This window comes from Brassica rapa, chromosome A07 (assembly GCF_000309985.2).
Source record: "Brassica rapa cultivar Chiifu-401-42 chromosome A07, CAAS_Brap_v3.01, whole genome shotgun sequence".
Taxonomy (NCBI): domain Eukaryota; kingdom Viridiplantae; phylum Streptophyta; class Magnoliopsida; order Brassicales; family Brassicaceae; genus Brassica; species Brassica rapa.
In genome coordinates this window covers 26,650,600-26,665,705 of record NC_024801.2, presented here as the reverse complement: position 1 = coordinate 26,665,705, position 15,106 = coordinate 26,650,600, and the positions used below count along the sequence as shown (strand labels likewise).

Genomic DNA, 15,106 nt, shown 5'->3' with positions numbered 1-15,106 from the left:
CAAGAATATTGTGTTTCCTATTTTAGCAAATGGGGAAGAGTGATTTATACAAAAAGTGTGCCGAAAGAAGAACATAACAAGAAGCTGGGAATTGGCTTAATTAATATCTTAATCATTACTTTCGTTTTTCATTTTCAGAATCAATACTATTAAAACAGGAACATGCCCTATTGATAATAGTTGAGTCCAATTAAAAATCATATACATCATCTAAATATAACTACAAATATAACTATAAAATATAACTGCTAACTTTTACGTTTGTGTACATGTGGAACCAAGCCCAACTGACGCTTTTAAATTTGAAGGATCCACATCTATATAAAACATAACTGCATTTACATCTATATCTCCGTAACTACTTTCTTATTGGTCAAGACAAATTTTGTAACTTCATGTCCAAAATTATCGGTGGCCACTTCATTCTAATTTTTATATTGTCCCACAGTTATATATTATATAACAATTATTCTTTCCTTTTGGGTTTTACCAACATTACATTTTCAATAATATCAGCATTTATCTGTTCTGTCATTTTAAAGAGTAAGTATATTTTATGTTAACTTCTTTTAGAAATTTAATTTTTATAATTTCTTTTGTAATCATATTTATATTTTTTAATCATATATATGTATAAATCTTAATCAAAATCTATTATATTTTATAAAATAATAGCAATTTAAAAGTTATAGAAACATAAAAAATAAAAAAATAAATGTAGAACATACAAATATGATTACAAAGAAACATGTATACATACATATAATTACAAAGAACCGAACATATAACTTTTTAGCTACTATTATTTTATAAAATAGATTTTGATTAAGATTTATACATATGATTACAAAAAAAAAACACAAATATAACTACAAAAAGAAACACTAATATAAAAATTAAATTAAAACAAAAAATGTACCCGCCCTTTCAAAGGGCGGGTGAAAATCTAGTTAGTCTTAAATTAAAATGTATTCCGACGAATACACAATAGTCTATTGCAGACTGATGCCTGTCTCGTCTTCGACTTGGTCATCATTGATCAAGCGAGTTCTGTTTAATTTAGCATATCTATTTAAATTTGTTGTCTCTCCTCCATTTATTGAGGATTATATTTAAACATCATTTGTACTGAGCGAATATTTTAATTTTATCGTCCATGCATTGTATTTGATATGTCCGAAGAAGAAGAGAAAAGTCACAAAAATAAGAAAACACATGATGAGCTTTAATAACTCCAATAAAACCAATCGTTTTGCCGGAAGCATTTATATAATACATTTGCGTGATTCTAATGGGCTTTCCCGGGCTAATTGTTATAAATGAGTGAGACCTTTAAATCTTCGAACCGACCCATTTGAAAGGTGAACCAAATAGATGATTAAAAACTGAAACGACGTCGCGAGTGAAGGAGAAAATCTTATGTCTCGTGTTTTATGTAACTTGGACTTTGATATTGGAAGCTTTTTCGTATAAAATATTTTGGCCCACTTTCTTTTCTCAAAGGAAGAAACATAACTTCCATGAGAATAATATAATAATATTATTAGAAATTATCAACAGTTCCCCACACATAATTGTCACAAAAGAAAATAGAAACTCGAAAATTATTTATAAAGCCAATTATTACATATAGCAGCTTAGATGCATAGGTCTTGACGACACAAAAGAAAAGATACATAGGTCGTCAGTTATATAAATTTGGCCTCATCTGTGTTATATTCAACAGTGAGAATCTTCAATTTTTGTTTTTAGATTTCTTTTTCTTCCATGTTTTTTTCGTTTTTGTACAAAACTGGAATGTGACAGATCTACAGTATACTCAAATCATATGGTCACAATTGTGGACATATCTCACATCAAACATATAAAGTGCTCAGCTTTGATCAGTGCCGTGCGAAGGTTTTCGGAGGCCCGAGGCGAGTTCAAAAATATATTTTACATGATATATTTTTAATAACATATATATATATATATATATATATAACACTCAAAAGTTTTGAAGTATTACGTAAACGTTTTCTAAATTTTCTTCACCAAAATTTTATAAAATAAAATTTTAAATCATGAACAAAAAGTATGAATTTGTAATATAAATACAAAGATATAAATTTTTGATTGAAATGTTGGTAGCTGTCAAAAATATAAATCTTAGCATTTAAATTAACAATAATAAACTATATATTGAAAATATTATATTTTCTTTATCAAATTCTCATAAATATATAAAATAAATCTAACTCATAGCATATAAAAAAAGAGCAATGTGATCAAATATTTACAGTTTTTTAGAAGTAGAATCTTTATAGTTTTATTTAAAATATAGCAAAAATGATTACAAACCTAGTTACTTTAAACAGAAGTCCAGTTTAAATTCAAATAAAAATAAAAATCTAACTAATAGAATATGTTAACTACCATGTAAAAGTATTTTTTTAATAATTTGGGGCCCTAAAATTTCTACAAAATTTGGGGGCCCTAGGCGAATGCCTTTTTTAAAAGGCTCTAAGCACGGCTCTGGCTTTGATCATATATGACGCTGGCGTATGCATATATTTATATATAGCAAAAATTCTAAAATTATGGATTCATTTTTTCAACTAATTTCAGACATTATATAAACATTAAATATTCTCGTTTTTGTATATCTCTTGAGAAAAGTAAATATAGATTAATTAATATTTTTGAGGGATAAATATGGATTAAATTACAAACATGAAAATATTATCAAATAAAACAAAGTTGCTAAAGTTTTCACTAGAAAAGGGTCAACCCAAAATTTAACCATAATCACATAACAATTTTTGGGGTCTCATACAAAAAAAAATCTTCATATATATATAAATTAAACTGCTAAAATTATTGTGTTTACACTATGTATCTGTTTTCTTTATTGGGTGACAGCAAATAATGTTTATCTATAAGTTCATGTATATCCAAACTAAGGAATACAAATTTAGAATGTTTGCATTAGTTTATATATTTAGTAAGATTGGTATCAAACTGTTAATAACAATGTCGTATTTGGCATATTTAAGTTTGTACTTTGTAACAACACAGCATCTTTGAGTTTAAGCTTAAACGTAAAAAAAGACAGAAACATAAACTAACAAGTAAACGAAGCTGATTACAAGTACGAACTGGGTAAAAGACAAAATACAGAAAAATAAAATAAAAACAAACCAAATTAAAAGAAAAAAAAAAAACATTAACTACGCAAACAAAACATCCATTGATTGATCCAAAGATCGTACAAGCTACAAAAACCTAGATAACATTAAAATAAAAAGACAGCAACAATAGATTAATAGATAATCTCCGACATAATCTCACCATTAGAGAGGTTCCTCATACTGTTGATGGTGGTGGCTTCCTTGCATTGTTCTTGTTGTTATGCATCCACACTTTGAAGACTTGTCTCTTCACTCCGATCTCACCGCAGAACCTCTTGAGCTCTTCTTCGTCTTGCTTGTTCATCCTCCACCCCAGCTTCTCCGCGAACTCCATCATCCTCTCCTTCTGCTCCGTCGTGAACTTCGTCCTGAACCGTTTCTTGGACGACATCGAAAACGCCATTTGTCCCGCCGCTGCTTCTCCTCCGTGCTCTCCGCTCGATTGTCCGTACATGTTCAGATCCTCACTAGACGACTCAGCTCCACCTCCTCCTCCTCCGCTCCCACCGTAAGCGACGCTCATCGGCGTCACCATTCCTGCACCACCAGGCGGACTCATACCGTACTTGTGGTGGTGCATCGGCGTGTAGTTCGGCGGCGGAGGAAGCATGAGCGGGTTAAGCATCATGTTCGGCGGCGGCGGTCTTCTCCCTCCTCCTCCTCCTCCACCGTACTGATGGTGGTGATGACGGTGGTGGTGAGCGATCACATCCGAGCTTCCCACACCGTCGACTTCTTTCCGGTGGAAGTTACGGTGGCAGTCGCAAGCAGCGCATCTGAGAGCTTCTATCGTCCCTTCTTCGCCGCTCGGCATAAACTCGCCGCATCCGTCGTGCACGCTTCCGCCGACGTTCGCCGCGTGGTTCTTGAGACACTCCCGGTACCGCACGGCGGTTTTAGCGGCGGCGGAGATGACGAAAGAAGACGGAGACTTGGACTGGTGGTGATCTAGGGTTTGAGAAGAGACACGAGTGTTGTTGTTGTTATTACCGTTGACATTATCTTCATTTGCAATGCTACCAACACCATTGTTGCCATTGTCATCTCTTCTTCTCTCTACCATTTCATGGCTTCTCATATCCATTTTTCTTCTTCTTGGAGTTTAATTAAAATTAAAACCCTGAAAATGATTTAATTACAATTAAAGAGATTAACAAAAGAAAAAAGGGTTAGTCATGAATTAATATTCTGAATTTTCATGGAGATATTATTAAATAAGCTTATGAACTGAAGCTTGTTTAATTTTATGTCTGAAAAAGAACATTTTAATGAGATTACCAATAAGGAAATAAAGAAAATTAAAGACAGTGAGATCCAGAGACTCACAGATAAGAGCAAGTACACGAGGAACAGCCCAGTTCTTTGCAGGAGGAACCGAAGAGGATCTAAAACTCATTAAAAGCTCAAAGCTTTTTGCTTGTGAATGGTTTTAATGGAGAGAGAGAGAGATGAGGAGATGAGAGAGGAACTTTTAAGAGTAATACTGTAAAAGGGATTTTTAGGGCTAATTGGGTTTTTAAGGGTGAAAGAGAGAAGAAACCATGTGTTGATGTCTCAGTGCTCCCAACAAGCCAACCTTTGAGATCTGATTATAAGAGACAGTTTGGTTGCGTGTGGTGAGGCCATGAGAAAGAGATAAGAGACGATCCCCTTTGTTTTTTGAGAGATGAGACTAATATCATACCCTACTATATATATTATACTATTATATATGTTTATCATATACTTATTAAGGTATTTATCATTTTTTGCATTTTCTTTTATAGCTGCTTTAATATTTTGACCGCTAAATATGTTCAGCAATCTATCCAAAAGCTATTTTAAAGTTAGTATTATCATTTTTAACATTGAGTTGAACTAATGTACAAACTTATAAAAGTGTGAAAACAGAACATAACTTTTAATTGAATTTTATCCTTATAAATTAAGTAGTTTGTATAGTAGGACACCATTTATAATTTACTCAAAACGTATCATAACCCTTGATCAAACTAAAACAATGGGCAGAAATACAAAAACTGCTATCTGACTCTACATCAATATTTTAAATCCGACGATTTTCAGGTCACTGGATCTACAAAACAATCAGGATGGATCATAAAATAATTGATTAATATTTTTTATATGTTAAGTTTATAACTATAAAATAAAAATAAAAACCTGATAGTTTTAAATATGATGTCTAACAATAATGATAAAAGTGACTGAAAATATCAATTATAAACTAAACCAAAAAGAAACATTAAAATAGTGTGTATTGTATAATTATAAAAAATAAATAAACTAACAATGTATTACATCAAAATTATAGTTATTTTCATCACTTTCTGCTAAATTCTACAAACTGTATATAACATATATACATTTTAAAACATGAAGGGTGTAAGCAGACTGACCCCCGATCATGGGTTAAGTCAGATTTTGTTGGTTTTCTTTTTAAATGTTAGCAGTAGGTTTCAAATTAGCTGATTTGGCATTATAATTTATATCAGAATCAAACTAGTGACCAAATCGCCGGTTTATATATCCGACGGCGGATCCAAACTGCAGATGAGAACATTACTCTATATTAAACAAAATAATTGAATTTTTCAGTTAATTTCTAAACACAGCATGATTCTCTAGTAACTTGAAGCTCAAATTTCATAGTATTTGTAACTCGCATGAAATTGATGCAATTATTGACATTCTGACCGCAAGTTTTTGTGAGCTCACTTTTTTACCGTGTACAGTAAGGCATTAGTGCGTACGTTGATCCTTTTAAAACTGTTAAAATACACTTGAAAACTATAATATATACATCATTAAAATTATTTACTTCCTTTTTTTTTTCTGTTGTTTTGCATAATGCTAAATTGCTAATCAGCCTGAAACGGGACTGTTGTCTGTATGTTCCGTCAGTTAATCCCCTTTGAGCATATTAATAAATAATTACGTAGTCAACTATAATAATGATTAAATAAACACTAACAATAGTTAATTCAGAGCATTGTAATTTGTGCCAGTGGATCATATTTTACATTGGTAATCGGGTGATCTTATTACGTAATCTTTGTTTTAGATATATATCATTTATTGTCCTCTGGTTTTAGATAACAAGTAGTATACAATATTCAAGTTTACCTCCAAAGCTACAACTCTCAATCTATACTTCCTGTGGACATTATGCATAAGTGCTGTTTTCTGCATTGTTTGCGTCCCCATTAATAGAATTAAGAGCGTTTGAGGGGGTCAACTATTCCAAACGATCTTAATTAATCTACCTGAGAACTTCAACCAAGTCGGTGCACAGATCTTAGTTGTATCTTGGTGGGGTGGGTGGGGGTCAAGAAGGTCTTTGATTGTTTATACTGGAATATGAACGTTTGTGCTTTTGCTTACCAGTGAATTTGTAAAAGTTCATATGGTTTACAAGTCAAAATCGAAGTCAATGAACACTACATCCATACAAAATTAAACATAAACGTAAATGATAATTAATCAGGACTTAGTTCATGCAATCAATATTTTTAATAATTTTCTTACATTGGATAATAAACATAATTCATTCAAATAATACTCTGAAATTAAAACATATTGTCAATTAGTGTAAATATATCTTTAACAGTCAATAAATTCAGTTATATTATATCTAATAATCGGTTTTGAGATTTTGGAGGGACAAATATTTTACGATAAATTTTAACAAAAATATTATTTAAATTTTTTAAAATCAAAGTATAATAACTTCTAAAACTTGGAAGGTAGGCGAATATTTCACTGCGTTTTACCTTTCACCCAAGGCCGATGCTAAATATATATTGTAAATTTTAGATATGAGTATGTATAACAATGTTTCCGTAGAATAGAAGTGCAGAACTATAGTATTGAAAGTTTGAAACAATGTAAAAAAAAACTTCCGTAAAAACTCAAAAACAAAAATAATTACCATATTGCTTTTTCGAATGTGCAAAAAAATATAAAGAGATTAACTAAAAATAAAAAGAAATTAGGCTTTATATAGTGTGTGGGTTGCAGAGAAGGGCAGTGCAGAGAACAACCGACAAGGTCAAGTTGGAAGCCCAGCCACATGCCCTGCCACATTATGGACCCCGCCCATTCGCTCTCTCTCTCCTTCATTATTATTACTCTCTTCTCTCTCGCTTGATTTTTTTTCAAACCCTTAAACCCTAATTTGTTGAAACACCATTTACCCTTGCTCATGTCTTTTATTCTTTCCTCTTTCACCCTACCTTTACTTTACTTTTATTATTTGCTTAGTTGTATCATTTTTGAACTAAAGAAAAACTCAAAACATACTTCATTTACTCAAGACAATACTTTTTTTTTTTTTGTAAAAGTACTCAAGACAATACATGAGAACATACAAAGTGTGTCTTCCTATCTTACCTTTTATCTTTTTTACTTTTCATTTTGAATATATAAATTAATTAGAAGCTTTTTCGAGCACAAAAGAATTATGAGTTTGACAAAACAACATGTAAAAACATCCATATTAATAATCTTCCAGTACAAAACTATTTTAATATTAACCCAATTATCTTATTTACTATCCTGATATGCAAATAGATATCCGTTCATTCATTCACGCATGACGTAATATACTGTACTTTCTGAAGATGTAAGATATTCAGCATATATAAATTCGGCAATACTACAATCCATGCGTGTGAATAACTGTTGTAAAAGGTTGCAAAAATGAAAAAAAAAATTACCGTAATTAATTAAATTTGATAAAAAAATATAAAATAAAAGTAATCGTCATAGCTTCTGCAGAATTTTTCATGGACACAGCCTGTCACACGATAATTACTTATCTACCATAACATGTTTTTGTCCCCTTTAGCATTATGACCTCATTCTCTTTCTAACAATTTATTTTGACTTTAATTTAAAAACAAATCGAACTTGAAACCCAAACTAATGTTTTCTGGTTTAACTCTTGAATTGAGGTTCGTAAATCAATTTTTCGAGGAATCCATAAGAAATGGTTAACAAAATAACTACATGCCATTTCTCAGGTCATATAAAAGGTTATACACTATAATCTATATCATTTATATTCAAAATGTATAAAACTTTGGATTATCAGTTGATGAACCTTTATTACAGACTTTTTTTTTTGTCACAAAACCTTTATTACAGACTTGACTATTTGTTAATGTTCTTAAAACATAAAAAGACGGTGTGCCGGTGATATAAGCCACTGCCCACGAATACGAAAGTTGCTTTACAACTTCACCCACCAGGGCCACCACAGATTTTACCAACTTAATTATCTTGGAAACATCATACGTTCTCTGACGAATCCAAACAAAAACCGAAGCTGTATATATCTGATAGGTTCTAAATCATCATGTCTTAGTATTCTTTAGCAACAAAATTCAACACAACACTTTAAAGTCAAATACAAATATCATGCTTACTAAGATTAACATTTATATTTGTAGTCACAAAGTAACAAATAGACTTAATTAATCAATGTATTTAAAGAAAAAAATCAACCAATATATGAAATAAGGAACTGGTGAAGTTGTGAAGATATGAAATGTCTATATTCAGACAGAGAATCAAAACCCAAAAAGCAGTTTTGAAGTAGTAACAACTGTAGAATTAAACAATGTCTGAATCTCTCTCTCTCTCTCTCTCTGCCACCCTCCACGCTTCCCCGCAAGCAACCCTTTTTACTTTCTCTCTCTTTTAACTTGTTTTTTTTTTTAAATTTTCTTCCTGTGTATGGTTTTTTACACCTAAAGTGTAGCTTCTATGGTGTTGTAGGGACATTTTGGGATTTGGAATTTCCAAATTCCACCAACTTGGTTTTCACTAAAGTATTCAATTTAAATCGGTTCATCTAAACCGATCTCCGGTTAGTTAAATGCATTCAGAAGAGTTGCATAATGTTATTCAAGGGATTAAGTTCGTTGAATATTCCTAGGCAATGTAAAATGTAAGAAAAAATAGCTGGAAAATGAAATGAATGAAAGGGAAAGCAGTGGTTTGAGTTGTCCTTATCAGCTCTCTATTCTTTCTGAAAAACAAAACTTAAGAGTTTTGTGTTGCCAACTTGTTTTGTAGCCAAAATCAGAACAACTCTTACTTCACTGTTTCAAAACACTTTGCTTTGTTTGTTTTCTACTAATGACTTTTGTTTGCCTCTCACGTCTTCATCACTCTCCCATACTTCACTTTCATACACAACTCTCTACTTACTAAAACATATTTTAAAATTGTGTGGAGGAGAAATGATGAATCTGGTGTGTTTCTGTTACAGTGACAGAGGCAAGAAACCAAACAGTAGTGTTTTGATCTACTCTGTTGTCTTCAAACTTATAATAGAAGATCCCAAGAACGATGTATCATCAAAAGTGTTTTTTTCTTCCATGAGAGTACATTTTGTTAAGTGTCTTTTGACAACTCAACAGAACAATGGTATAACCTCCTCCGTTCATGAGTTTGTTTGTGACTTTTCCCCATTAGCAAAACATGAAGTTTTTTTTTCCGATTAGAAACGAGAATATAAACAACAGTTGTAAATATCCAACGAGAGAAGATTGAAAATTCATTAGCTAGACTAAATCTTACGTACTCTTCACTTAGCTAGAGGGTTTCTGCGGTATGCGGAGCAATCAACTTTTTCACCAGACAAGTAGCTGATGACCGGTCTAAGCCAAGCTATGTTTGTCCCCATGCCCAGTGGCGGAGCCACGTTACGTAAGAGGGGGGCAACTGCCCCCAGTGCTTTTTCAAAATCCTGTGTAAAACATAGAGTAATTTTAGTTATGCCCCTGTGTTTATAGCAAATTTACCCCTAGTTCTATAAGTAATTTAAGCTATGCCCCCAACAAAATATTTCTCTACATCCGCCCCTGCCCATGCCCTTTTAGAAGACGATAAGAAGACTAATGTATCAACCACTGTTTAGAATTTAAACCCACCGTTTACTAGAATTTTATCGCCTTTTGCTTGTGGTTAATGTACACATTATCGGTTATATACATAGTCGCATGGCTTCTAAATTGTCGAAATTTTTTTTAATCAAAATTAACGTAAATGTTTATGGTCTCCTAAGGATGAGTAAAAAGATAAGCAAAAAGGAGTCGACATGAGAAATCACAATCGATATCAAAGCTCAATAAGCTTACTCCAGCCATAATAACCAATCTCAATACACATTCCCTACGTAGATGCTATTCTTGAACATCCTAAGGTCCACAAAACTACGTACGATATCTTCTCATCATCTCATGTGACTTGTAAGCTTGATACAAGTATTATATATGCAAATTTAAAACTAAAACTTATCTTAACAACAATTCCAAGAGTGGCCCTCACGCTCCGACGTTCTCCTACATGGGCCTTTAATAAAATAATAGTGGTTGATTTATTTAATAAGCCCAAACTGAATTGCTTGGGTGTTCCAGTTGGGGTCCAATAATACCGACGGTCTTTGATCAATTGTTTTCATACAATTTGAGATTTGATTAGGTAAATGATTATGTTTATTTTCTTCTGTTTGTAACTATTGTACATGTGAGAAACGAGAACAAAATACCTTAATCAATGTTATGTAGAGTGCAGATATATAAAATTTGTGGTCAACAAGAAGATTAGTTGGGTTATGAATGGAGACAGGGATATCAGATCACGAAGACGTGTTCGGTATGATATGATACTCTGTCTTTTTGTGTTCTGGCCACCTCTTCCCTCACATTTCTCTCGTTTTTTTCTCACTCTTCTATTTCTTACCAAACGGCAATTAAAAAGAAAACAATTTGATTTAGTCTAAAGTATAGAAACATCGTTGATAATTTGGCTTTTTATATGGATGCGAAAATACAAACTTAAGACTTGAATGGAATTAATATTTGAAATACGGGTCTGGAATTTGATAATACGAGTACGGTGCGGAACGTTCACGGACATCAAAGCTGACCAAAAAAAGATGAGAAAAAAATAAGAGAACAAACTTCCAAAAGTAATTTTAATATTTCATTAAAAAAATATTTCATAAAAAGAATTAATACAAATAATAAGCTTAAAATATAAAATTACTTATTTTAGTATTTATTAATGATGTAAGTAAGATGTGGATGTCTTATCCAAAAGAAAAAAAACTTCCAGTTTTGATTAATAAGTGTAAATATATTTCCTAACAGTTTATTGTATTTTGTAGTAATTATATATCATTCCCCAAACTAAAAACAGGTTGTTAACACTTAACAGTGGTGAATTACTGACCAAAAATGATAAATATCCAAAACCAAATACTAGCTGGTCATTAAAAAATGGATATAAATTATCCAAAACACCATAAGATAATCCATATTTATTGGCAACATATTCTGTTCAAAAACTGCATTATCTTTTTAGCAGATTCTGATTACTATAGTATGTTTTTAGTTTTAGCAAAAGATCTACATAGTAAATTATTCATCATCCAAAAACATTGTGTAATTATCTTTACCAGATGACACATTATTCATACAAATATTATCTTTTATTTTGTCTAAATATTTGTTAGTTTTAGCAAAAAAATATAAAAATAATTTGTCCACTATCTAAAAAGAACCTTTAATTTTGTCCAAATTTGGTTTATGCGACGACGCAACCTGTTGTGATCTTCAAAAAAAAAAAAAGAACTATCAGAACAAGTCTCCTCTTGTCTCACCAGCAGTTAATCACTACATTACACCCAAATTATCTTCCTTTTTTCGATTTTTTCCATAACAAGACGGCGTCTCTTAAAATCCCTTCTTATCCAAAGCACAGCTTCGTCATCAAAAACCCAGTTTCTAGATCCTCTAAACCGAGCATAAAAGTCCAAAAGGAGGTTTCTTTTCTTGCCTTGAGGCTAAAGCTTGAAGCTTTTGATAAAACATAAGAAAGATGAGTGATACAGAGGAGGCCAGGAATAATGATCTGCGACGACCTTTCATACACACGGGAAGCTGGTACCGGATGGGCTCAAGACAATCGAGCATGATGGGTTCGTCTCAAGTCATCAGAGACAGCTCTATCTCTGTTCTTGCTTGTGTTCTGATCGTTGCTCTTGGCCCTATTCAATTCGGTTTCACTGTAAGTCGATGAAAGTCTCAACCTTTTTTCGTTTTCCATTTGTAGAAACCATTTGTAGAAAGCTGCGACTGATTTGTATCTTTTGGGTTTCAGTGTGGTTATTCTTCTCCGACACAAGCTGCAATCACTAAAGATCTCGGTTTAACTGTATCTGAGGTAATAATAAACCAATCTCTTTGTCTAGAGCTGTTTGGTTGACTGACTTTGATCTGTTGTTCCATGTATTAGTACTCTGTGTTTGGTTCTCTATCCAATGTGGGAGCTATGGTTGGTGCAATTGCTAGTGGTCAGATTGCAGAATACATTGGAAGAAAAGGGGTATAGCTTTGTCTAATTTTGAATCTTGATCCAGCTAATGACATCTTACTTAGACCTTTTTATTGTGTGTGTTGTCTTGGACAGTCTCTGATGATTGCTGCTATTCCCAATATCATTGGCTGGCTTTGCATATCATTTGCTAAAGTGAGTCTTTTGTTGTTTTTTAGTTTCTTTGTTTGATCTGAAAATGTTATGATTGGCATTACGTCATCCTTTGTTGTGTAGGATACTTCTTTTCTTTACATGGGAAGACTTTTAGAAGGCTTTGGCGTTGGGATCATCTCTTACACAGTAATACTGAACTCACCTAATTGTTTTGTTATATGGAATAATGCGTTTTAAGTAAATTTATGCAACTTGGTTTGTGGTTTTAGGTGCCTGTGTATATCGCTGAGATAGCTCCACAGAATCTGAGGGGAGGACTGGGTTCAGTTAACCAGGTTTGACACGTCAAGCTGACTGATTCTTCTTTTTCAATTTGTGAACAGATTCTTAATGCTAAACATTAGATGTTGCTTAACTTTTTTTTTTGCATGTAGCTTTCTGTGACAATTGGAATAATGTTGGCTTATTTACTTGGCCTCTTTGTTCCATGGAGGATTCTTGCAGTTTTGGGTAAGCCTGAAACCATTTTCCTGATTAATGATTCATTAACATGCGTAATCACTTTCTCTGTTGTCTTACTTAGGGACATTGCCATGCATAGTATTGATACCGGGTCTCTTTTTCATTCCTGAATCCCCTCGTTGGCTGGTAAGTTCAAAAAATATTTTTCTTGAGTCATTTGCATATTATTAATCCACTCTTATGGGATGATTTATTTTAATTTTGTAGGCGAAAATGGGTATGACTGATGATTTTGAAACTTCATTACAAGTTCTCAGAGGGTTTGAGACTGATATTACCGTTGAGGTTAATGAGATCAAGGTAATATATTACAACTCAGAATCTTTTCCTTCTTTAAAGGTATATAAATTATTTTTAAACGCTTATTCTTTTTCATATCTTCTGCAGAGATCTGTGGCATCATCTACTAAGAGATCATCTACAGTTCGGTTTGTAGATCTCAAGAGGAGGAGATACTATTTCCCACTTATGGTACAAAACATTGAATATGCTTTCTCTACCATAAAGAAACATTATCTTAAAACTGTTTTTGTGTGTGTAACAGGTTGGTATAGGGTTGCTTGTACTTCAACAACTCGGTGGGATTAACGGCGTTTTATTCTATTCCAGTACTATCTTTGAATCTGCAGGTAAGTCCCTTCCTCTAAGAAGACAGGACGTGTCTTGTTTCAGATTATTACATAGCTTCGACCTTTTTCGTTTGTAGGAGTTACATCGAGTAATGCAGCAACATTTGGGGTCGGTGCTATTCAAGTAGTGGCGACTGCAATATCAACATGGTTGGTGGACAAAGCAGGTCGTCGCCTTCTGCTTACCGTGAGTATTCATTAGTGTCATATCTTTAGGAATCTAACTCAGGACAGGTCCAAAGTTTAACTAATAACGTAAATGGAAATGTTTTGTAGATCTCTTCGGTTGGGATGACGATCAGTTTAGTAATTGTTGCAGCTGCTTTCTACCTTAAGGTACTTTTAAAATTTGTAACTTCCTTAAACACTATTTTTTATCTTCTGTAACAACGTTTTTGAGTTATTACATGTCTTGTTTTAGGGATTTGTGTCTCATGATTCAGACATGTACAGTATGCTGAGCATCTTATCTGTAGTTGGAGTTGTGGTAAGTTTGTTTGTTTTGAAACTTTCTTGATGCAGTGAGATGTTATCATTGCTTTAACTCTGTTGAATCATTTTACAGGCAATGGTTGTTTCTTTCTCATTAGGAATGGGACCAATTCCGTGGCTCATTATGTCTGAGGTACTAATTAGAAGCTAGAACTAAGTGTTGTAAGAACTTTATTAAAGTGCCTTTTGATTGATTTGGTGTTGTTGTTGTGGTAAACAGATCCTTCCTGTAAACATAAAGGGCTTAGCTGGAAGTATAGCGACTTTAGCAAATTGGTTCTTCTCTTGGTTGATCACCATGACTGCAAACTTGCTCTTGGCCTGGAGCAGTGGAGGTTTCTCTCTCTTTCTCTCTTACTCTTCTCTCTCTCTGTCGCCATGATGGGATCATTTTTATTTAATGGGGTTTTGGTTCATGTTGGACAGGAACTTTCACTCTATACGCGGTGGTGTGTGCATTCACAGTGGTGTTTGTAACTTTATGGGTTCCTGAGACCAAAGGGAAAACACTTGAGGAACTTCAAGCCTTGTTCAGATGATCATTATATGTTTCCCTTTCACCACATCGCTGTTTTGGCCAAGAACAAGAAGAAACAAAGAAATGTCAGAGATTTTTCCAGCTGTTGTTTAATTGGGCTGTGAGAAGTTACGAAGATTTGTTTGTTTGTTTGTTGTGTGTCAATAATCTTCTGTTATATGTATATGAACACAAGTAGTTTTTTTTTGTTGTAATTTGATCAAACTCTTCTAATAGAGTAAAGATTATGCTAATACAGAGATGAATCTGAACAT

The 15,106-nt window shown here is 32.9% G+C and overlaps 2 protein-coding genes across 2 annotated transcripts; one reads left to right on the top strand and one right to left on the bottom strand.

The window, feature by feature from the left end:
* Positions 1-3,087: 3,087 nt before the first annotated feature.
* LOC103831983 (zinc-finger homeodomain protein 5) lies at positions 3,088-9,810 on the bottom strand. The gene is made up of 2 exons (XM_009107932.3): positions 4,497-9,810; positions 3,088-4,290 (listed from the first exon to the last, which is right to left on the bottom strand). The coding sequence occupies exon 2, from the start codon at positions 4,252-4,254 to the stop codon at positions 3,346-3,348; it is 909 nt and encodes a 302-aa protein (XP_009106180.1). The 5' UTR covers positions 4,255-4,290; positions 4,497-9,810; the 3' UTR covers positions 3,088-3,345.
* A 1,475-nt stretch (positions 9,811-11,285) lies between these two features.
* Positions 11,286-15,103, top strand: LOC103831982 (sugar transporter ERD6-like 6). The gene is made up of 17 exons (XM_009107931.3): positions 11,286-12,248; positions 12,342-12,404; positions 12,477-12,566; positions 12,651-12,710; positions 12,792-12,857; positions 12,941-13,006; positions 13,106-13,181; positions 13,255-13,319; positions 13,401-13,493; positions 13,581-13,664; positions 13,738-13,822; positions 13,900-14,009; positions 14,099-14,158; positions 14,244-14,309; positions 14,388-14,447; positions 14,535-14,649; positions 14,741-15,103. Exons 1-17 carry the CDS (start codon positions 12,060-12,062, stop codon positions 14,851-14,853), a joined length of 1,461 nt encoding a protein of 486 aa, XP_009106179.1. The 5' UTR covers positions 11,286-12,059; the 3' UTR covers positions 14,854-15,103.
* The last annotated feature ends 3 nt before the right edge of the window (positions 15,104-15,106 follow it).

Bases quoted from the DNA above. Each gene is read 5' to 3' on its own strand.
- LOC103831983 (XM_009107932.3), bottom strand. From the start codon at position 4,254: ATGGATATGAGAAGCCATGAAATGGTAGAGAGAAGAAGAGATGACAAT.
- LOC103831982 (XM_009107931.3), top strand. From the start codon at position 12,060: ATGAGTGATACAGAGGAGGCCAGGAATAATGATCTGCGACGACCTTTC. The intron at 13,320-13,400 runs GTAAGTTCAAAA...TTAATTTTGTAG, and splicing joins CTGAATCCCCTCGTTGGCTG to GCGAAAATGGGTATGACTGA. The intron at 14,010-14,098 runs GTGAGTATTCAT...AATGTTTTGTAG, and splicing joins GTCGTCGCCTTCTGCTTACC to ATCTCTTCGGTTGGGATGAC.